The sequence below is a fragment of the Myotis lucifugus genome, unplaced genomic scaffold (assembly GCF_000147115.1).
Source record: "Myotis lucifugus unplaced genomic scaffold, Myoluc2.0 scaffold_437, whole genome shotgun sequence".
NCBI lineage: Eukaryota > Metazoa > Chordata > Mammalia > Chiroptera > Vespertilionidae > Myotis > Myotis lucifugus.
In genome coordinates this window covers 292,243-315,628 of record NW_005871485.1, presented here as the reverse complement: position 1 = coordinate 315,628, position 23,386 = coordinate 292,243, and the positions used below count along the sequence as shown (strand labels likewise).

General features: G+C 52.7%; 1 protein-coding gene and 1 non-coding gene across 3 annotated transcripts; both read right to left on the bottom strand.

Annotated features, from left to right (window-relative positions):
- Window positions 1–2,458: 2,458 nt before the first annotated feature.
- On the bottom strand, window positions 2,459–11,435 carry SERPINH1 (serpin family H member 1). 2 transcript variants are annotated; one of them, XM_006102880.3, is made up of 5 exons: window positions 11,319–11,435; window positions 7,176–7,840; window positions 5,946–6,044; window positions 5,605–5,837; window positions 2,459–3,452 (listed from the first exon to the last, which is right to left on the bottom strand). In XM_006102880.3, exons 2-5 carry the CDS (start codon window positions 7,795–7,797, stop codon window positions 3,150–3,152), a joined length of 1,257 nt encoding a protein of 418 aa, XP_006102942.1. In that variant the 5' UTR covers window positions 7,798–7,840; window positions 11,319–11,435; the 3' UTR covers window positions 2,459–3,149. The 2 variants fall into 2 exon arrangements, with proteins under 2 accessions (XP_006102942.1, XP_023599989.1); XM_023744221.1 differs by lacking the exon at window positions 11,319–11,435 and adding an exon at window positions 10,198–10,229.
- Window positions 11,436–22,372: 10,937 nt separating this feature from the next.
- LOC111823265 lies at window positions 22,373–22,535 on the bottom strand. Its single transcript, XR_002826292.1, has one exon. It is a non-coding gene; the product is annotated as a U1 spliceosomal RNA (small nuclear RNA).
- Between the last annotated feature and the right edge of the window lie 851 nt (window positions 22,536–23,386).

The following is a 23,386-nucleotide window of genomic DNA, read 5'->3' as shown; positions in this document are numbered from 1 at the left end:
CTCTCACCACCCTTTCCTGTGCCCCAGGTGGTCGCGGCCCCCACATCCAGGCCTGGCTTCTCACCACCCACTTACACCTGGTTGGGGAGCTGAACTTTGGGGGCCATCTCTGAGCTGCACCTGTACGGGTAGGATGAATTCCCACTTACCTGAGCTATTGTGGGGAGAAAGTGGGACGACACATACAGAGTGTAAGCAGGTTACGCACCTTTATTATTAGTATCTGGCCAGTTCCTCTCCTGCCCTTCCTGTGTGGCGTGGAAGAAGAACAATTACCCAACTGTCTCAGAGCAATTCCCAGGCCCTCAGGCAGATCATTTAACCCCTCAGCCTCAGTTATCTCACCTGTAAAATGGGATAATCTCTATGTAGCCAAGCTGTTAGGAGGCTGGGGTAATAAACATACCAAGTAACCGACATGGTGTTTGGCACATAGAAGCAAAACAGAGAAGTAGTGCCAGCTGCTATTATTAAATCATTATTCCGACCGAGAAATACCTACTCATCCTTCAGGACAGCCCACGTGTCACTTCTCCCTGGGAACCTCCCTTATTCTCCCCATGGCAGTTATGACTTCTGCCTCTGGATTCTCACGTCCCTGGTGACCTTCTACCACAGCCTTTTCATTTACTCAGCAAATAGTGTTTAGTGCCTTATGTGTAGTGTATGCTGACTCTAGGTGTAGGACATACAGTGATGAACAAGAGATGAAGCCGATTCTCATAGTGGAGACAGTCAATGTGTGAATAGGTGGATAACTTCATAGCACGAAGGAGTCAGTAAAATGAGAAAACAGTAGAGAAACTAAGGTGGGGGAGGAGCTGTTTATATTGTGTGGTCAGGGAAGGCCTCATTGAGCAGATGACATTCAAGCTGAGTTCTGGAAAAAGCAGTCCTAAGCCTGGCCAGTGTGGCTCAGTGGTTGAGCGTCGACCTATGAAACAGGAGGTCCTGGTTCGCTTCTCAGTTAGGGCACATGCCCAGGTTTCAGACTCAATCCCCAGTAGGGGGCATGCAGGAGGCAGCCAATTAATGATTCTCTCGATGTTTCTCTCTTTCCCTCTCCCTTCCTCTCTGAAATCAATAAAAGCAGCCCTGCAAAGATCTAGAACAGTGGTTCTCAACCTTCCTAATGCCGCGACCCTTAATACAACAGTTCCTCATGTTGTGGTGACCCCCAACCATAAAATTATTTTCGTTGCTACTTCATAACTGTAATTTTGCTACTGTTCTGCATCGTAATGTAAATATCTGATATGCAGGATGTATTTTCATTGTTACAAATTGAACATAATTAAAGCATAGTGATTAATCACAAAAACAATATGTAATTGTATATGTTTTCCCATGGTCTTAGGCGACCCCTGTGAAAGGGTCGTTCAACCCCCAAAGGGGTCGCGACCCACAGGTTGAGAACCGCTGATCTAGAAGAACCACTTGCCACACAGAACAGCTAGTGGGAAGGCCCAGAGGCAGGGGAATACATGTGGCATGTCTGGGAACAGACTGATCCAGGGACTGGAACACAGTGAGTACCAAGCACACTTGTTATTGTTTCTGTCTCTACCTCTAGGTGAAGCCCCTTGAGGGCAGAGATCTAATTTATTGGGTCCACAGCATAGGACAGATCTGGAGCTCTGAACAGTTGTGCCAAATTACATTGTAGTAGTAATGGGAGTAAGTCAGCTGGCCTTTCTGCACCACATTCAGATCTTAGAGGACTCCAGCGGGACTGCCCAGTAGGCACGATCCTCCCTAGACCAACACTCCCCAGGGCAGAGTTGTTGAGAGAGAAGACAGAGATGTGCCTAAAGGGAGTGACCTGTCTAAGGTCACACAGCCAACAAGAGGCAGGGGTGAGGCTCAAATCCAGTTTCCTCTGCTCCCCTGCCTCCTCTGCCATGGCTCTTCTATCCTGTATATCCCACTCGCCCTCTCCCTTCCTGAGCTGTGGTGTCAGGAGTCCTGAGGACCATGAGCAGGGACCAAAGTGAGGACAATGTCAGGTCCCTCTTCTGCTACAAACGCAGAGAGCAAGGATCCCACAAGCTCCTTCCTTCCAAAGCCCTGCCCAGCCAGGCAGCCTGAGCTTGTATCCACTGTTCCTGGATGGGTATGAGGGAGGTCAGCTCGAAGTGAGAGGTTAGGGGGCCACAGCCTGGGGCCCCTACAACAGGACTGGGATTCCCTGGGCTCCAGATGCAGCATCATCACTCCGGCCCTGCAGCCACCTCTCCAGGGCCCCAAGCTGAGAAGCAATCTCCCGAGTCAGCATGTAGCAGGCCTGCCGCACGGTGTCATGGGCCTCCCACACCATGTCATCTGTGGTTAGCTGCCAGCATTTCACAGCCTGGCATGGGCTGTTAGTAGCAAACCTGGCTGAACAGAAGGAGCTCTTGTCTCCGAGGAAGAATGACATGGGCATCTTTGATCCAACCATCTTCATGCTCCAACAAAATTTCATTGGAAAAGTTTTATTGAAAAAAAAATTGTACAAATAAGTTCTTGGTTTGACAGCAACAAAGGCTCATGTTCTCCCTTCCCTCCCCATCTCTGAAATTCTATTAAAGGGAAAAAAGTTCATCCCCATCATACCTGACCAGAGTCTCCCCAGGAGCCCCCCCCAGGAGCTATTTCCTGATCCCCTCACTGGGGCCAGGGCTACTGTGGGGATGCCTACCCCAGGGGCTGCAGCACCTAGTTTTTATTGTTGGGGGGGCGGGATGGGAGATTGGGGATGGAGCTGGGGAGGGAGCTGAGGTGGTGGTGGTATTAGGAAAGGAGGGTCCCCATTCCAGGAGAGCTTAGCCAAAGCCCTAGCTCCGCCTCACAGATGAGAAAGCACTGGCTATAAATATGAACACTGATTGAGGACTCCGAGGGCGGGGCATGACTACCGCTCAGGTCCCACAGGACGTGGGGCTGGGCTCGGCATCATGATTATCTGGGAGCCTATGTCCGAGCAGAGTGAATGGCGGCTGGGAAGGTCTGCTCTGACGCACAGGAAGCCTGCTGTTTCCCCCCCACCCCCACCCCCCACCCCATGGAATATCCAAGGTCAGTACCTCAGCTCTCCCCACCCCATAGCACCCATGTGTCTCAGGAGCCTTCATTTGCCTCCTGTCCTCCCATGCCCACACCCTAGGGCCTTACAACTCGTCTCGCATCTTGTCACCCTTGGGCCGAACCAGGCGCCCAATGAACAATAGGGAGCCGGTCTGGGAATCTCGAACCAGGAAGATGAAGGGGTGGTCGGCGTAGAAGAGCTTGGGGCTGCGCAGCTCCTCACGCCCATAGATGTCCTGGTCAAAGGGGTTGCCCTCTGTGTCCCACTCGAAGGCGGTGGCATGGAACACGCTGGCCAGGTACAGGTCCTTCTTGCCCGACATGCGTGACAGGTCTGCCTTGTTCTTGTCGATGGCCTCAGTCAGACCCAGGCCAGCCAGGTGCTTCTGTGGAACCAGGTGGGTGGGTGCCCGGTGAGGCCACCGTGGACAAGGCTTCCAGACCTTCACCCTCCACCCACACCGCCCACCATCTCCCACCCTGCCTGTTCCTCAGAGCAGAGGCTACCACTCCATGGCCACCTGGTGTGCAGGCATGGCGTGGGCACTTCAGCCCTCATGACAACCCAGTAGGGGCTTGTGATCTCCACTTCACAGATGAGGAAACTGAGACTCGGGGGAAAGGCAGGATGCAGCCCTGGCCCTGCCGAGCAATCTTGAGCAGTGCTTCTCCACGTGTGGGTGGTTGAAGAGCCAGCATCAGCACCACCGGGGGAGCTCATATGAAATGCACACCCCCTGACCCCAGCCCAGGGCACCTTTCTAAAGAAACTCTTCAGGTAATTCTCGGCACACTCAAGTCCAGGAAAGACTGACCTAAGGACAGCTATGACCACGTCACGCTGGGGTTTAAGACCCTTTCAGAGTGAAAAGATGTCTGGGATGTGCTTCAAAATAATGTGATGGGGAGGAATGGGTATGTATAGATGAATCCTTACTGGTCACGAGTGGATGACGGTTGAAGCTAGGTGATAGATACATGAGGGTTCGTTACACTAATCTACTTTAAAATCTCTCGATACATTTTTATAGTAAAAAGTTCAAGCACACACACACATACACCCTGTCCATGACTCTGCACAGCCCTGGGAAGCCAAGTACAAGGTCTTACACCACAGCCTCACCCCTAAGCACACCCTACCCTGTTCTCCATTCCACAGCCCCACTGGACAACCAGCATCCTCGAAGGCATCTTGATGGCCACCCTCTCTCCCTGTAGGGCTCTTTAGATACCACATCATCTGGGAAACTTCCCTCTCCCACAGGACTGGAGCCATGCCTTCCTGGCCTCAGTCCCCCTGCCCTCCCTCTGCCTCCTTCCTGGCTCAGACCTCCCCCAAGGCAGGGCCCATGTCCAGGGCTCTCCCTGGTTCTCAGAGCAGAAGAGGCAGCAGTAAAGGACTGTGGGCTGAGTGAACAGCAGCCAGAGTTGGCAGGGCCGTCTCCCTCCCCAAAATGAACAACTTGGTCCTGAGACAGGCATTCTAGGCCCAGCTATTTCAGTCCTGATGACTCTGAGCAAGTCACTCACTTCAAATTTCCCAACTGAATCTACCCCCTGGACTGGTGGGTTCCAGGAAGACACAGCAGAAAGAAGGGGAGAACGGTGTCAGGTAGCAGCCACTGGCGAAAAGCAGGGAGGGAGACAGTGATCGCTCCTCACCAGAACCCTCAGTGCTATCTGCTGGACAGGCCATCTGAGCTCCACTAGTCTCTGGTTTAGAACCTAAGTCCCAATTCACCCCAAGTTTCTCTCTCCATGCTCTCTTAGCAGCAAGACTGAACCAATTCTCTGGGAAAGGGGCCTGCCAAGAAACCATGTTTCGCATCCCAGGCAAGAATGAGCTGAAAGTTTTCCCTTTGGGGTAGGTAAAAAAAAACACCACCTCTCTCCTTATTGACAGAAAGGCCCCTCTAAGCTTTCACCTGCAGGTCTAATTGCAGCTCCACCACTTATCAGCCAGGGTGACCTTAGTCTCTCAAGCCACTGGTCATGAGGGGAAAATCATGTTGAGCAGGTAAGTTTCCAGCCATCCCAAGCGACCCATAGCTGAAAGCCATGATTAGTCTTATCACTGCCTAGTGGACGGTCCTCTAGCTTGAACAGTCTACAACTGGGGCATTCAGACGCTCAGAGGCAGCACAGGATTAAGGGCAGGGCTCAGTGCCAAATGTCCGAGATATTGGTTGTGTGACTTTAAATTATCCAATCTTTCTGAGCCTTAGTTTCCTCATCTGTAAAATAAGGTTGACAGTCCTACCTAATAAAGTTGTTTTGAGGATTAGGAGTTTAATACATGTAGAGTGCTTAGACGAGTGCCTGGCACCCAGCAAGTGCTCAATTATCTTTAGGTACTGATGTTACCATCATCTTCCCAAGAGCAGGGCCTCTGCCTCCTCCACCAGTTACCCTGAAAGCAGGGCTCAATACGGCCTGGACACCCAGAGAGGCTCAGAACAGACTGGCTGAGCTGGTGATGGATGCCCCAAGTACCCCCCTCCTGTAAGCCCAGGGGCCCTGAGTTGGGCCACCCCTTACCTGAAGGTCATGGGTCACTTCCACCACACCCTTGGGCAGGGAGATGGCAACAGCCCTCTTCTGCATCTTCCCCATCCAGGTCTTCAGCTGCTCTTTGGTCAGCATCTTTTCAAGGCGCTCAAGGGGCTCCACGTGGTGGGGCATAAGGATGATGAGGCTGGAGAGCTTGTGGGCCAGGGGCATCTCCACAATTTGCAGCTTCTCCTTCTCGTCGTCATAGTAGTTGTAGAGACCTGGGAAAAGAGCAGAGGGGGCACTGAGCACACTGTGGGGCAGTGGTGGGCCAGGCCCCAAGTACCCTGGGACCCCCACCTTGGCCCCCTGCTCTGCAAGGCGCCTACCTGTCCGGTGCATCATCGTGACACCCACGGTATAGGAACGGGTCACCATGAAACCTCGGTTATCCACCATCTTGTGGTGGAATCTCTCGTCCCAGTGTGCTGTAGTGATACAAGGTCAGAAATAGATGTCACCTCCCTCAGGACACAGCCCTCTCCAACCACATACCCTGGATGTATCCCTACCACAGGCCTTTGTCCCAATCTTTGAGTCTCAGCTGCAGCCCACCTTCCCCTCTCCACCCTCCAGCACCCGGCCCACAGAACACGTGTGTCCAGCTTTGGGGGGCAGGGGTCCTGGCCCCAGAACAGGTTTCCTGCTTTGGCTCTCTTCAGTCCCAGGGCCTGGCTTTTCCATGTGGCAGGGAATTCCTTCGGAAGGACACTCAGCTCAGCCACTGCCATGTGCGCCCTCTGCCGTGGTGCCCCTGTCAGACATTTGGGCAACATGTGCTGAGCTGGACTTCTCACCCCACCTAGTAACTGAGGGGAGTGTGCCCTGGGCAGGGAGTGTCCCAAGACTACCCTTAAGTCTTGTCTGCAAGTCCTGTCTATGTGGCCAGAAACATGACCTAGAAAACCAGGCATGTGTGACAGTGGCCTGAGCCTGCCCTACCTCACAGCCTGACCTGTGTTCAAAACCAGACACAGCCGCTGACTGGCTATGAGACCTTTCACTCCACCTACCCTGGGCCCCTTATTTGTAAAAAGGGGGTTACCTCACAGCACACTATGAGAGGAACGATAGGCACTCAAAAATAAGCATTAACCCCAAATCAAACCTTCACCTCCGCACAGACACACCTGGGCCTAAGTCCTCGCTGAGCCTGTTTCCTCACCTGTGCAGTGGTGTTTCCAACACCGCCTGCCCCCAGAGTTGTTTTGAGGATTAGGCATGATCACAGGTGTGGGGCCTTTCTCCAGCTCACTACTGAGACACAAGTGGTTACTGAATTGTTTTGCTTCCAAGACAAGCACAGCACTTTGTTGTGACTGAAACAGTGGGAGTGTCTCCGCCGGGCTTGCATCTCTGCCCCATTCCTTTAGACACAGCACTACACCTCTCTGGACCTAATGTCTTGTATGTGAAAGGTTTAATGACAGTGCCTGCCTCCGTGGTTGTTATGAAGATTTAATGCCAAGCAGGGCGGTACTGGGCACAGGAATACGGATCAACTTGCTAGGGGCTCTGGGGACAGGAGGCCCCGCCCCGCCCCGCCCCGCGGGACTCACGCTTGAAGAACATGGCGTTGACCAGCAGCGCGCCATCTGTGCGCTCCACCTCCTTGGTGACTTCGGGCAGCTTGCCGTCGGTGGTCTGTGAGGCCCACTCATTGATGGACTGCAGGGCGCTGCGCTTGTCGCGGAAGTTGATCTTGGAGTGCTCGCAGTTGTAGTGCAGCTTGCTGCTGCGCACGAAGTCCTCGGCGAAGCTCACCGAGCTGGGCCCGTACAGGCGGCTGCCCAGCTTCCAGGTCACGTTGCGCGCGGTGCTGTTGCTGAGCGAGCGCAGCAGCTCACCCAGGCCCGCGTGCACCTCCTCGTCTCGGAGCTGCTCCGCGCTCAGCACCGCCTTGGCCTGCGACGCGGTGGTGGCCTTGCCGCCCAGGGACACAAGCCCCAGCGAGGAGGCCACCACCACGGGCGACAACAGGATGTTCTCCACCGCCTGGTCCTTGGCCATGGCCTGGTAGAGGCTGAAGGCCAGGCCGGCGCTGCGTTCAGCGAGTGTGGTTGCCTTGGGACTCAGCTTCTCAGCAGTGCCAGGGGCTGCTGGGGCCGCGGGTTTCTTCACCTCGGCAGCCAGGGCCATGGCCAGGAGGCAGAAGGCGCTGGTGAGCAGGAGGGAGCGCATGGCTGGGAGGTGGGTTGTGTGCGCCACGGAGGACCTGTGAGGGCTGCAGAGAGAGCGTGGCCCCTGAAGCCCTAGGCAGCCCTCCCCAACAACCGTCCCTTGCCTCTGGCTGCCACCAAGCTCCCTGGAGATGGGACCAAGAAAATAGAGTTCAGACCTAACTCGGGATTTCCCAGATTGGGGGGCCTTAGTCTGGTCATCTCGCAGAGGCCTGGTTTGGAGTCTCATCCAAAGCAGGGATCCTGGGAAATCATCACATCCACCCGAGTGATTGCTTGTACTGACCTGACAACACGTAGGCTGATGTGATTCTTAGGTATTATTTCTACCCCTAACTACTCTGTGACCTCCAGGAGGATAGGAACCCTAGCCAGTCTGGCTTCGCTCTAGATCCCCAGTGCCTAGCACACAACAGGCCTTGGTTGTTGCTGAAAGAGCAGAAACCAGGGCCATGGGGCCAGCCCTCGGGCCCTCAGTTTGTATAAAGGTTAGTTCTCATCTGATACAAACGTGGGGTCCTTTTCCAGTGGAAAAAAGTGGAAGATGGGCTGAGGGTCTGCCTGAAGCCTAGGTATCTTGGCAAAGGAAGCCACAAAGGACAGAATCGTAGGCCCGTTCCTCCCCCCAGGCCTTTCATCCGTCCTGGATGTTAATGAGTCATCGGCTGGCTCACTTATTAAATGGGAAAGCCCGATGCCCCACTCAGCTGCCCAAGGGTGACTTCAGAGTGTGTATGTGCACACACAGGTGTGTGTCCACCCCTCTCTGAGCCTCAGTCACCACTTTCCAAGCTGTGAGGATCTCCGTCTTCAGGCCAAGGCCTCTGTCTTAGCAGGGACATGCCTGCCCATCTGTCCACAGCCTCTGGAGTGATGGGAAATCCCCAGGACAAGAGCTAGGTTGGGTGGGAGAATAGGTTTCCTGAGAGGAAGGATACTGGGGGAGGGGGTAAGTTACAGTTCAATGGAGCAGTGACACCCCCTCTTCCGCCCTCCCCCACAGACTGGCCAGATGTGTGTTCAGCCTCCCAGGAAGCTGGGGACAGCCATCTGCTTTGTGGGTTCAGGGATGCCCTTAGGTCCCCAAAGATAAACTTCACTCCTCTCTCTGGGGTCTCCAAATCAGAACAGTTTCTCTACAGTCCCCTCCTTCAGGTTCTTTCTGCCTCTAGCAGGACAGAAGAGATAACAGGGCAAAGGGAAGGGTCGGGAGGAACCCTGGGTCCCCCTGCTCTGACAGATGCCATTTCATGGTCCTCCTCAAGGAAGAGCAAAAGTCAGAGTCCTGGTGGAAGACCCTCAGGACTTGGGCCTGCCTGTGGGAGCCTTGGGCTTGTGGGAAGACTCTACTGCTGCAGCCACCCAGTGAACCCAAGCAGCCCACCCCCAACACTGGGCTGCTCCTTCCTTAAAGGCGCAGGGCAAAGGAGAAGCAAAGGGTCCATGGGGACAGAGGGGAAGGCCTGGACATCCACAATACCTGGGGGAAGGTACAAGAGATCTATACCCTAGAGGACAGCTTTTGGAGGTAAGAGAGGGACTCATCCTAAAGTACAGCTTGGGGAGGACATATCTCAGGGCCTGGCCACCTTCTTCCCAACCCTACCTCCTTCCCTCACCAGGCCTGGAGCTGCAAAGGCAGTGACCATATAATTATCGTAAAACAAGGCCACTCAAGAGAGTAGAATGAGGCACTATCAATTATTATGCCAGGACAACAGGCACATGGTCACCCTCTTCAAAGGCCCCCTCTAGTCCAGACAGCTGATGACAGAGCTCAGTCCCCTAGAGGCCACCAGCATCTTCTTGGGAGACAGTCACGAAGACCAGCACACAGCCCTGCCACGTGGCAGCAGTCACCATCTTGACAGCCCCCACTCCCAGCCAACGGAACCTCAAAGGGCTGGGAGGGGCTTCTCAAGAAAGCACCAAATAACTGGTTTGGGATTCCTCAGGCAGCCACACAGCTGCGCTCCTGCTTCTCCTCCTGCTGCTGCAGCAGCGAAACGGAATTATCTCCAACCACTAGAGGGGGGCTTCCAACCCGGGAAGCAGGCCCATGTTCAGGTCCCATGGGGTGCCGGGGTGCCGTGGAGCCTCTTTGCCTTGGCTTCCAGGGCACGCATGGGCCTCTGCAGGGAGATGCGTGGACTGGATCGGAGGAAGGCAAGTTACTGCAAGCAAGCCGACCTCCCACAGCCCAGCCCATGTTTCCACAGAGAAATTCCAGACCGTAGGCCAAAGTTAGGCCCACAAAGAAAAATACACCATCAGGCGCTCACAGCAAGCAGGACTGAGTTGAGACTGTATTCCGGGTTTTTGTACGAAAGAGGGAAGGGAAGCAGCTGCCAGCAGGGCCACCAGAGAGGGTCTCAAACACTTGAGGGGGGGTCTAAAGTACCTGGAAACTGCCTCTGGGGGAGGTCAATGCCTGCCTTTTTCATTCTGAAAGAAAACAGAGGCGTGAGGAGGATGGGATAGGGCAGAGCTGGGGGGGTGGTACGAAGGGCCTGGAAGGCCCAGTCCCAAAAAGGACCCCATCTTCAGCCTGCCCTGCCCTGCCCTGCCTGTAGCAGGGAAGAAGGCCTAACCAGTCCCAGATCTATGGGGACCTGGAGATCACCCACCTCACTGTACCATGGGGGAAACTGAGGGGTCAGGCCTCGAGCACAGGACTCCCTGCGAACCCCAGAAGCACCCACAGAGCCCCTTCGGAGGATGGATGTGGCGTCCCGTTACACAGCCAGTAAAAAACACCTCTGCTGGGAATCCTTGCGAACAGAGAGACAAAAGGAGGAGACCAGGAGGCCTCCGGAAGGGGGGATGGGCAGAAGGGTGGGGTCCCCTGCAGACTTCCAGGGAACCAAGCTCCTCATTTCCCCGGGCCTCCATCCGGGCCCGGCAGCCCGGAGGGACCAGGCGGAAGCCAGGGAAGAGGAGGGGCCAGCCTGGGGGCCGGGCTGGAAGCTGTTTCATTCTCCTTCCCCCACTCCCGCAGCCTCAGGAATGCCCCCGGTTGGGGGCAGGGAAGCCGGCCTCTGAAGCAGCCTTAACCCTGCAGTGACTCCAGGAGCCAGGTGGCAGCGGCCAGGGGGACTCAATGCCTTCTCGTCAGCTTCCCCGCAGCACCCGACTTGCAGGGCTGGCCGGGTCCCCCGTCCCTGGAAGGAGCCCCAGGACCCGGCTCCTCATTCCTGGTCCCTGGAGAGGGTCCAGTCTCAGCATCCCGGCGCCGGCCCCACCGTTTCCTCTCGGTCATCACACCCCTGACCACACTCTTGGGGAAGCCTGCACTCTTTCTGGATCCCCAGCCGGCTCTGGTCCCTGCCCTCAGGCTGTCCCGCCAGGACCACCTGGCCCCGGGTTCTCAATCCGGACCCTCCAGCTGCCCCCAAAGTGCAGGGACTCGGGTTTGCAGGCTCTGGGCTGGCCTCCAACCCCTCCCGGGGGCCGACCGCCCCTCTCACTCCCTTGAGCAACCCCTACCCCGACCCCCAAACCCGGGCAGCCCCCGCCCCTCACCTGGGCCGGCCGGGCTGGCGGCGGGACAGAGCTCAGGCACAGGACGGACAGACTGCACTCCCCGCAGCTCCACCTATCCCCGGCTCTATATATGGTGTCCCCTCCTCCCGCCCCGTCCCGAGAAACTTCTGGAAAGTTAGAAAAGCTTCCGGAGGGCACCCGGGCTCCGCCAAAAAAAGCCAAAGACCTCCCCCAACCCGCCCTGCGCCCGCCCCTCCCTCTGCGGGCGCTCGCCCAGCCCCTGGGTCCTACTGCCTCCGTCGGCGGGTGGGGCGCGGGGGAGACCCCGCCGCGGGGCCGGCGCCTGGACCTACGCGATCTGCAGAGGCTTGCGTCCTCCGACCCAGGGGAGACTCCGATCCTCGTGGTCCGGGAGTTTGGGGGGAGGGGGATGGAGTTCGGCGGCTGAGCTGGAGGGGGCCCGGGCTCCTGGGTCCAGCCCCCTGCCCATCCCCAGGCTCTCCGCACCGGCCAGGCTGACCCCCCTCCCCCACCGCACATTCCTTCCAACACCCCTTTCCCTGCAGGGGCTCTGCCGCGAGGGGTCCACTCCCCAGACCCCACCCCTGTGGTCGAGATGAAACTTTTCTGGTTCCCCTACATGCTCTCTCCGCAGTCAGGCCCCTCTCCTTTGTCTCAAGGGCGGTGGTCAGAGGTTGGGTGGCAGCTCCTTTCTCCATCCGCAGTTTATCCCCAACTCAGTTTAACCTCAGTTCCCAACCTGAGGAGGAGAGGGACCCGAACCAGACCCAGTACCTGACCCTCACCCCGGAAAGGCTTGAAGTGATAGAGGCACAGATACGCGGGAACATCGGGTGGTCTTGTGGGGCCTGCAGGGGTGACACTAAGCAATGTGCTGTGTGACCCCCAGGTTACTGTAACTCCTTTGCTGGGCCTTCGTTCCTTTGGCTGTGAAATGTGATGCCAAGTCATTATGGGCACAGGCCAGTCCAAGCTTTCTTCCCTGTCTGTTTTCTGTTTTGTTGTTGTTGTTTTTAATTGATCTTTATTGTTGAAAGTATTGTCCCTATTTTTCTCTCTCCTTGGTCATCCCTGCCCCCCCTCCTTGTCTGGGTCCCCTCCCACAGGCCCAGGTCTCACTATCAACTACTCCCACCTCACCCTCCCACAACTGATAGCCCCTTGATATCTGAGCTGAGCTGGGGGATTCAGTTTTGTTCTAGGTGCTGAAGACTGGACAAAGTCCCTGCCCTTGAGGAAGTACATCCTGAGTCGGGGTTGTGAATGCTAGCAGGGAACTGAGGAAGGCAGAAGATTATTTAGGACACTCTTCCCCCTCCCCAATCTTCTTTTTTTTAAAAAAAAAAATATTTTTATTGATTTCAGATAGGAAGGGAGAGGGAGAGAGAGAAACATCAATGATGAGAGAGAATCTTTGATTGGTTGCCTCCTGCACACCTCACACTGGGGATTGAGCCGGAGACCCAGGCATATGCCCTGACTGTGAATGGAACTGTGGCCTCCTGGTTCATAGGTGGACATGCAACCTCTGAGCCACGCCAGCCAGGCCCCAATCTTCTTTAATAGTGGAATGATAGGTAACAGATGGGCACAGTATGGAGCTGAAGGGACACTTCATTCATTCACTCAGTCAGTCAGTCAACAAACTGTGCTGAAATCGTTCTTCCAGGTGTATTCCTGGATCTTAGGTAGCAACTGAGTCCCAGCAATGGGGTGATAACTCTTCCGGGGCCCTGGCAGCAGTGGTGGGGGACGGCCCTTCCTGGCCCCCCAGCCTGGTGGCAGCGACTAACTTCTCGGTCTGGGTCAGGCGGCAGCTCAAAGTCTGATTGCAAGGACTGTGGGAACTCTGAGATCCCAAGAACTTCAGACTCTCAGAATCAGGGTCAGAGATTCGGAGATTACTTGAATCCTAACGTGATTACCATAGAATATGACATCTTACTCAGAGACCCATGAAATCTTTGAATCCGCCTTAAAACATCTTAGAATGTTAAAGCTCAGAGTCAAAGAACCTTAGAACAAAAGTATTAAAGACTGTGGGCTGCAAGGCATCTTAGAGGTTGTGGATTCCTGTCTGCAGCCCCAGGCAGGAGTCCTCTCTGTTGTCTCCCCAAAAGGCCAGCACCCGGGCACCGCCAAGGATGGAGCTCGGTCCTGGGGAGGCAGCCCAGGATCCTTGCACAGGACCCATCTGATCCACAGCAAATCTCCCGGTCTCAGGGTGTGGTCACCTCTTCGGAGCGGCCATCCTGGTTCTCACGTGCGTCCCTCTTGCCTCGGTGTGTATTGTTTCTAAGGATATATATTGCTTATAAGGATAAGTCATTGCTGTCCAGGAAAACCATCTGCAGCCCAGGCCAGACCTCACCTTCTACCCACCACCTACCCCCAGTCTGTCCCTCAGATGGTAATTGGCCGGTGAGCTAAGGGTCCATGAAAGCTGGTGGGATGAAGGAGGGGTTTGCCTTGGTTTCCAGCAGGTCCGGTTGTCAAAATCCCACAGCGATTTCCTTTCTTCCACACTCTTCTCTCTCTTAGCTCTCTGAGGCCTCGCCAACACTTTAGGGGGAAGCTGAGGACTATGACTCTCAGTGACCGCCCTGGGGGTGAAGAGTAAATGGAGGCTCCTGCTGTTGAATAAACCCAGAATCCTAGAAAGTCACAGTGGAAAGGAGCAATGCCCTCTATTTGCAGATGGGGGGGCTGAGGCCTAGGGAGGGGGCTGGGTCTGAAGACCCTCTGCCAGCCTCGCCAGACCCCTCCTGTAGCTCAGCCTCACCAGACCCCTCCTTCATCAGACTGGGTCAGAAGCCTCCTCTGTGCCACATTATCTGTGTGTCGTCGCCCTGCATTGTCCCCGGAGACTTTGGATGGGCAGGGGGCCTGCTCCTTCTCACTTGAGTCCCCAGTACCCAGCATAGGCTACGGCAGAAGAGGCATGGGAAGGGTGGCCGGTGATGCTTCACTCACCAGTGATGGGAGGTGGCTGCCTGCGTCTGCTGGGCTCCAAGCACAGCCTCCCTGAAGAAAGAAGGTTAAGGCTCCTTTAAATTTCCAAGATCAGCAAAAAAAATGTCAAGAGCCTTTGCCACATTATTCTTAGCTCTGAGCCCAGCTCAGCTCAGGCCCCGCTGGCTGCCACCCTCCCCCCACACTCCCAGGCCGCACTTTCTGGAAGAAGTGCTCTTTGGGGAGTGGGGAGAGGGTCTGAACTGCAGAGAAACTCCCGCGTTTCCTGCCTGGTTCCTCCAGTGGTTCCTCCAGTGCCTTCCGCGCCCTGTTGGAGCGGTTCCTGCTCTCCCCTCACCTCCCACACGGGCTCAGCTGGATATTCTCTAGGTCCCAAGAGGTGTGGGCAGCAGGAAACAGAAAACCATCAAGTTCGGCTGTAGAAACTGAGGCCCAGAGAGGGACAGAGAGCACAGCAAGTCAGAAGTGGAGCTGGGCCCCAGCCCCCACCCCCATCCCAGCCCCCACCCCCATCTTCTGACTGACCCAGCCAGGTAGGCAGGCCCAGTTCTGCCAGGTATTGCTAGCAGAGATGCAGCGTTCTTTGGTGTCCATGGCTAGAGTCGTGCAGTCCTCGCCCTCTAGAATTCTAGGACAAAAGCTAACATCATTTAAGTGCTCAGTACATTCATATTCTCATATTGAGTACTTTCCGGTTAAGTAAAAATGTCCTCGTTTTAAACATGAGAAAACTGAAGGTCAGGGAGCCTAAGGGTGTCCAAGGGCATTCTGCAAAGTTGCAGTCAGAACTGGGATTTGAACTCGGTGTGTGTCCACGGGGAGGTGGGGGAGGGGAGGAAAGGGAAGTGACATTTAAGGGCTACTTCCCTGAAGCCAGGCCCTGGGCTGGGCACCCTAAACAGTATCTCACTTTTAATTATAGGACATTAATTGAACGGAAGTGTAATCCCTTTCTCCTTTTACGAGTACATGTGATAGACCTGGGGCCCAGAAAGGCGCCGGTAAGCGGCTGTCCTCCCTCAGCTGGCCAGGGCCACCGCAGGCCCTTCTTCTTTGAGACGCTGGCTGGGAGCCAAGAATGTGCTCGCAGCCCGAAGCATGAGTCAGGGAAAGGCAATTTCTGCAATCTCTGATTCTCTCTGACTGGAGCCTTCAACAGAAAGGGCTGTCCTGAAGCTGCCACGTTGGAGGGTGGGAGGCCGGTGTGGGGGCGGGCAAGCACATCATCCCGCCCTGCTCCTCCCAGAGCAGGCAGGACCCACCCCCACCCGTCTGCAGTCCTGGTGCTGAGAAAAGCACACAGTGCCTTCGCCGACGTGCCTACCACAACACCCGGGAGACACACACCCACTGACACGACACTGCGGGCACACATGTCCACACACTGTGGCCCCTTCATGCAATGCACACACGTCTACGTAACTTTCTAGCAACACGAATACACCACACATGGCACAGGTGCTGAATAGGTGCCTGTACACTGGCACAGACTCAAAAGGATGGGGGGAAGGGCAAAGCCAAGAAGTCGGAAGTCTGTGGTTCTACACTCATTCTCTTTTTTTGTTGTTGTTTTTGTTTGTTTGTTCATTTTTTGTTAATCCTCCCCTGAGGAGATTTTTTCCATTGCTTTTCAGAGAGAGAGGAAGGGAGAGAGAAGGGAGGGAGGAAGGTAGGGGGGCACAGAGAGAGAGAGAAGCATCCATGTGAGAGAGACACATCAACTGGTTGCTCCCCGCACGCACCCTGACTGGGGGCGGGGAGTGAACCGCAATCCAGGTCTGTGCCCTTGACTGGGAATTGAACCCACGACCCTTCGGTGCAGTGCAGGGCCAGGCTCTAACCACTCTCATCTCTTAACCCCTATTACCTGTGAAGCCTTGGGGAAGTCACTTTCCCTCTCTGGGCTTCCGTTTGCATTTGTAAAATGAGAGAGTGTGACCTTTCTTTGCACCCCACTCCCTGCCACAACTGGAATTCATCTCAAAACCTCAGGCCTTTCTTGAGCATCTCTTATGTGTGTGGTGCCAAAACCCCATCAAGGCAAGGACATAGATCCCATTGGGAAATGGAATGAGCCCAGGGCAGAACAGAGGGACAGGGCCAGCCCGGGGCTCCAGCCATGCACCAGTTCAAAACCCTCTTGTGGCCCCCATGGTCCCTAGAGAAAGTCCAAGCCCCTTCATTGCCCTACACCTTGCACCAGGCATGCCCATTTGCAAGGACAGGCCCAGGGTGCCCCTGGGCAAAGCTCTCTCCCTACTTAGGGCCAGAGCAAGGGATGACGCTCTTAAGAAAGCTTAGGTTTGGGGAGTGGGGATACATTTTATTTTGGGTGGACTGGGAGCGTCCTTCATTCTCCAGCCTTGCCCTCCCACGCCTCCTCTCACAGCCCATGGAAACAGCTCCAGCTGCCTGCAAGGCCGGGCCTGGAGGGCTGGTAGCGTGGTAGTGTAGTTGCTAAATACTGCCTTGTCTCTTCCCTTCACCTGGTGCCACCCACTTGTCCAGCACCCAGTTCTTCTCTCGTCCAGGTGACACCGACAGCTGTGATAATAATGATGCCCCAGTCAGCCACAGGGCTGCCCTCCCTGTCTTAGCATCTCTGACAATCAGGAAAGGGACTGGTGAGCTCTGATCCCACCCCTATCCCAGCCCTAATTTGCTTCAGCCCAGGGCAACCTTCCTAGAGTGATGGAGTACAAGAAGCTCTATTTTGGGGGTCAGAAGCCATGGGATCTGTCCTAGCTCGGCTGTGTTTTAGCTGTGAGCCCAGAACCTAGTACCTCTATAAAACAGGAATGATAATCTCGAGGATGATGAGAAGCACAGTTGAAACAATTTGGAAAGCACTTGGAGAACTCTCAATAATGTTAGCATCTTCACTCTACACACTGCTATCTCTTCTTCTCCTCATCAAATCCTACCTAACCATAAGAAGCCCCCTTGGACCACTCCTGCTCTGTCCTCTGAGCAATCTCCTGTCAGTTCCACTCACACCTGGCCTTGTACATACATACACATTAGGACAGCAGAGGACTATGACTAGTGTGAGGACAACCCTGAAGATGGCAGCCTGGCAGGCAAAGGGAAAAGAACCCAGCCTGGGAGTTAGGAAGTTTGGGTGCCACCATCATTGAGGGACCATGGAAAGTCACTGCACTACTCTGTGCCTCCGTGTCTTCATCTGTAACATGGAGATCTGAGCAAGATCTGGAAGGATCTGAGGGATCTCGTTTTAAACTGGAAGAAGTGTTCATCCACACTATTGGCAGGAGGAAGAATTGGGACATCCTTTCCAGAAGGCAGTTTGCACCGGGAGCTTTAAAAATATGTGACTGAGCAGCCCAGCAGAAAATTTTCAAAGTGATGAAAAGCAAGAACCTACAACCAAGATTACTCCACCCAGCAAAGTTACCATTTAGAATCAAAGGCCAGATAAAAGAGATTTGCAGATAAGAAAAAGCTCAAGGAGTTTATCACTACCAAATTACAAGAAATGTTAAAGGGACTTCATGAAGAAGAAGAAGAAGAAGAAGAAGAAGAAGAAGAAGAAGAAGAAGAAGAAGAAGAAGAAGAAGAAGGAGAAGAAATAAATATATGAATAATAAAATAGCAATAACTATATATCTACTAGTATCAATAATTACTTTAAATGTAGGTGCATTAAATTCTCCAATGAACTATGTTCATAGCAGCACAATTCACCATACTAGTATCAATAATTACTTTAAATGTAGGTGCATTAAATTCTCCAAAAAACTGTGGTACATCTACACAATGGAATACTACGCTGCAGTAAAAAAGGAGGACTTCCTACCATTCCCATCAGCAGATGAGTGGATTAAAAAACTGTGGTACATCTACACAATGGAATACTACGCTGCAGTAAAAAAGGAGGACTTCCTACCATTTGCAACAGCATGGATGGAGCTGGAGAGCATTATGCTAAGTGAAATAAGCCATTCAGAGAAAGATAAATATCACATGATCTCACTCATTTATGGAAAATAATGAACAACATAAACTGATGAACAAAAACAGATCCAGAGACAGAGAATCATCGATCAGAACGTCAAACCTCAGAGGGAAGGTAGGGGAGGGTGGGGGTAAGGAGGAGAGATCAACCAAAGGACTTGTATGCATGCATATAAGCCAAACCAATGGACATGGACAACAGGGGGGTGAGGGCATGAGTGGGGGGGGTAATGGTGGGATAAGGACACATATGTAATACCTTAATCAATAAAGAAATTTTTTAAAAAAAATTCTCCAATGAAAAGATATAGGATGGGTTCTGGTCAAGATGTCAGAGTAGGTAGATGCTGCACTCACCTCCTCCCATGATGACATGAAAATTACAACTAGTCCAGCTGGAATGGCTCAGTTGATTGGAGCGTTGTCCTGTGCACCAAAAGATTGCTGGCTCAATTCCTGGTCAGGACACATACATGGGTTGTGGGTTTGATCCTGGTTGGGGCATATACAGAAGGCAACAGATTTTTTTTTTTTAGAGAATTATTTTCTTTTATTTTTAAGTATATTTTATTGGTTTTTTTACAGAGAGGAAGGGAGAGGGATAGAGAGTTAGAAACATCGATGAGAGAGAAGCTTCGATCATCTGCCTCTTGCACACCCCCTACTGGGGATGTGCCCGCAACCAAGGTACATGCCCTTGACCAGAATCGAACCTGGGACCTTTTAGTCTGCAGGCTGATGCTCTATCCACTGAGCCAAACTGGCTAGGGCAGAAGGCAACCGATTGATGTTTCTCTCTCACCTCTCTCTCTCTCTCTCTCTCTCTCTCTCTCTCTCTCTCTCTCCTCCCTTCCTCTCTCCAAGTATGTCCCCAGGTAAGGATTAAAAAAAATAATAATAACAACTAAATTATAAAACAATCAACCTGGATAACCATCTCAAGACTATAAGTCCTATAACTAAGGATATAAAGAAGAAGCCATGTCGAGACCAGTAGGAAGGCAGAGGTGCAAAACAGGGTGGCCCCTCACCAACGTGTGGCATTTGAGAACCCAGAGGGATAGCTCAGTTGCAGAGGCCCTCCCTCTAGCCCAGGACATAGAGCCGGGAAGAGGAGCCCACGTAACATCTGGCTGTGAAAATCAGCAGGGGTTCTATCTGCCTGGGTGACACGGAAGTTTGCTGGAAACTCAGGCATCCTCTTACAGCACAAACTCTCACTGTCACATACTCACCTTGGGATCCAGTGGAGGGACAGCAGCAGCTCGGGGGTGCCAGAGACAGAGAGAAATGGAGTTGTGTGGTTTTGGGGTGAAGGCAGGAGGGAAGGGGGCCATTATCCCTGCATTGAGCCATCCCACATGGCTGACGGGTGCCATCTTTCTTGTGTTGAGTCTTCTGTCCACATGGAGGAATCTGATTCTACATTAGCCTAGTCAACACCAGTAGCTCCACCCTGATGTCTCCCTAAGACAACTCACACACAGCCCCAGGCTCTCTCAGCACCAACCAGCCTAGGCTTGTGCAGTAGTCTTTCTTTAAAAACTTGAAGAATTCTGTCAAGCTTGTGGGGGGTCGGGGGGAGGTGGGAGGGTTGAGTGCCAGAGACATATAGGGAGAAACTGAGTTGTGTGGCTTCAGGGTGAGGGCTGGAGGAATGGCTGCCATTGTCTCTGTGTTGAACCCTCCCCCAACATGACCAAATCTGAATCTGCATTAGCCTCGTGAACTCCACTAGCTCTACTCTGTTGACTCCTAGACAGCACCCCACCGCAGAGGTCCACAGGCCCCAGGTGGTTGGTGGCTGGCCTAGATGTACCCTAGGACTTTTGCTGAGTGGCCTCAGGTCCAGCACTGGCGCCAAATCTAAATCTGTAATCACCTGGTGAACACTACCACTCGCCCCATCCTGGTGACTCCCGGAGACCCTGCCTCACACAACAGGTGTTCTGCCCGAGTCTTTCAGGGGCTGAGCCTAATGGCAAGCTGGCAGGTGGTAGTAGTTCGTGGGGTGCCCTGGGTCTTTTGTTGACTTGCCCCAGGCCTGGTACTGGTGGCAGCCAGTCTTGGTTTGTATCATGGACTCTCCCACATGCATCTAGACCCAACACAGGCAGCTACAACCACAGAGCACTTTGTAGCTCCTAACAAGTAGCCCTAGGCCAGTCACAGGCAGTATCTGACATTAAGCTACACCAGACTCCTTCCTGAAAGACCCCAGAACCATAAACTCCAGTAGCTGGCTTCAGACCCCAACAGAGCATCACCAGATTAGCTCCACAAGTGGCACACTCAGAGAGGTCTCAGCAGACACCTGACCCTGCTGGGGAGAATCTCACTCTGTGAGGTCAGCCCCAGCACAGCAGCTCAGACACTGTGGTCATGGCCAATCCTCACAGCTAGCCAGCCTGAGGATCAATACACAGCACTCAAGGATCAACTACAACAGAAGGACACTCATCTCAGGTGACCAGAGAGACTGTAGCACTGGACCCCCCCCCCCCCCCCCGAAGACACCCACTATATAAGGCCACTCTGCCAAGACTGGGAGACATAGCAGATTTATCTAATACATAGAAGCAAACACAGAGATAGCCAAAATGGGGAGACAAAAAATAAATAAATAAGTCTCAAATGAAAGAACAGGAGAAATCCCCACACACAAAGAAAACTAAATGAAATGGAGGCAAGCAATCTACTAGATACACAGTTCAAAACACTGGTTATAGGATGCTTAAGGAACGTAAGGGAAGAATGGATAAACTCAGTGAGAACAAAGAGATAGTAAGCATTAAAAAGAACATAGGAACCATAAACACACACAGAAATGAAGACTACAATAACTGAAATGAAGAAGGAATCAACAGCAGATTAGGTGAATAAGAGGATCAGATCAGCAATTTGGAATATAATTAAGCAAAAAGCACCCAATCTGAACAGCAAAAAGAAAAAAGAATCCAAAAAAATGAGGGTAGAGTAAGGAGCCTTTGGGACAACTTAAAGCATACCAACATTTGCATGATGGGAGTAGCAGAAGGAGAAGAGAGAGAGAGCAAGAAATTGAAAATCTATTTGAAAAAGTAATGACGGAAAACTTCCCTAAATTGGTAAAGGAAACAGATATACAAGTCCAGGAAGCACAGAGAGTTCTAAACAAGATGAACCCAAAGAGGCCCACACCAAGATACACCATAATTAATATGCAAAAGGTTAAAGACAACGAATCTTAAAAGCAGCAAGAGAGCCCTAACTGATTTGGCTCAGTGGATAGAGTGCCGGCCTATAGACTGAAGGGTCCCAGGTTCAATTCTGGTCAAGGCCACATGCCCAGGTTGCGGGCTTGATCCCCAGTGTGGTGCTTGCAGGAGGCAGTCAATCAATGATTCTCTCTCATCATTGATGTTTCTATCTCTCTCTCCCCCTTTCAAGAGAAAAGCAGTTACTTAGCTACAAGGGAGCTCCCATAAGACTGTCAGCTGAGCCCTAGTCAGTTTGGCTCAGTGGATAGAGCATTGGCCCTCAGACTGAAGAATCCTGGGTTCAATTCTGGTCAAGGGCACTTAGCTGGGTTGCAGGCTAGATCTCCTGCCCTGGTTGGGGCACATGCGAGAGGCAACCAATTGATGTCTCTCTCACATCAATGTTTCTCTCTCTCCCTGTCTCTGTCCCTCCCTTCCACTCTAAAAATTAATAGAAAAATATCCTCGGATGAGGATTAACAACAGCAACAAAAAACAACAAAAAACATTTCTGCTATTTGGAGGTGTATTTCTTTTCTTTTTTAAAAATATATTTTTTATTAATTTCAGAGAGGAAGGGAGAGGGAGTGAGATAGAAACATCAATGATGAGAGAGAATCATTGATCGGCTACCTCCTGCATGTGCTCTACTGAGGATCAAGCCTGCAACCCGGCATGTGCCTTGACTGGGAATTGAACCATGACCTCCTGGCTCATAAGTTTAAGCTCAACCACTAAATCACACCAGCTGTGCTGGAGGTGTTCTTCCCCGCCACCCCCCCACCCCAAAATGAATGTGTGTTAATAATGGATAGAAAAGTAGATATAATACTCAGAGAAAAAGGCCAGAAGTAAATATTCTTTATCTTTCTTTTATTTATTGTTTAGGGGAGAGTGTGAACGCAGTCCCCCACTACCACAAATCATGCAGTCAAGTTTCCCACATTTGGAGAAATTGCAGGGGTCAGCACATCGGGGTGCAATGGATGAGCCTCACCCTGGGAAAACCACCTTCATGATCATGGCATCTCCCCTGCCAGGTAAGTAAAGAAGGAAATATTCTTAAATGGTTCAACTCTGTGCAGCTTTGGAGATGAAGATACACATTATTTTTATGTTCTCCTCTCTGCCTCTCTGAACTTTTTCAATAGCATATTTACTTTTATAATCTGGTTTTGTTTTTTTAACCAATAAACTTAATAGAAAAGAAACATCCAGTGGGCAGTGAAGATCTGAGTGGGGTCTGGGGACCTGGGGATGGGACCCTTCCTGCAGCTCTGGGGGAGATGGGAGCCTGGGGCAGGAGCCCCTCTGGCCAGGCCTGGCATTCTCCACCACAGGCCTGCTGGCTTTAGGCCTCGGGCTAAAATGAGCGAGACCCTTATAGGATTCCCTGGGAAGCAGGCAGGCAGGCAGGCAGGCAAGAATCCCTACAGTGTCGCCACGCAAGGGGGCAGGAGTACGTGTGGGTAAAGATACAGAAAAGAAGATGGTCAGCCTGCTAGTAGGAGCTCGAGAACCAGAAGCTCAGAGCTTCCTCCTGAAGACAATTTAGCAGGGAAGTGACGAGGTCACATTGATGTTTATGTGTTGTTGTTTTTTAATATATTTTATTGATTTCAAAGAGGAAGGGAAAGAGAGAAAGAAACATCAATGATGAGAGAGAATCATTGATGGGCCGCCTCCTCCATGTCCCCCACTGGGGATTAAGCTCTGCAATCCGGGCAGGTGCCCTGACCAGGAATTGAACCATGACCTCCTGGTTCATAGGTCGACGCTCAACCACTGAGCCAGGCCACATGGATGTTTTAAAAGGGGTTCTATGCCTGTTGAATGGAGAATGACAGAGAGAGGTCAGAGAGGAGAATGTCACAATAACCCAGAGATGCTAGTGCTTAG

Bases quoted from the DNA above. Each gene is read 5' to 3' on its own strand.
- SERPINH1 (XM_006102880.3), bottom strand. From the start codon at position 7,797: ATGCGCTCCCTCCTGCTCACCAGCGCCTTCTGCCTCCTGGCCATGGCC. The intron at 5,838-5,945 runs GTAGGCGCCTTG...CTCTTTTCCCAG, and splicing joins CACGATGATGCACCGGACAG to GTCTCTACAACTACTATGAC. The intron at 3,453-5,604 runs GTAAGGGGTGGC...CTGGTTCCACAG, and splicing joins AAGTGACCCATGACCTTCAG to AAGCACCTGGCTGGCCTGGG.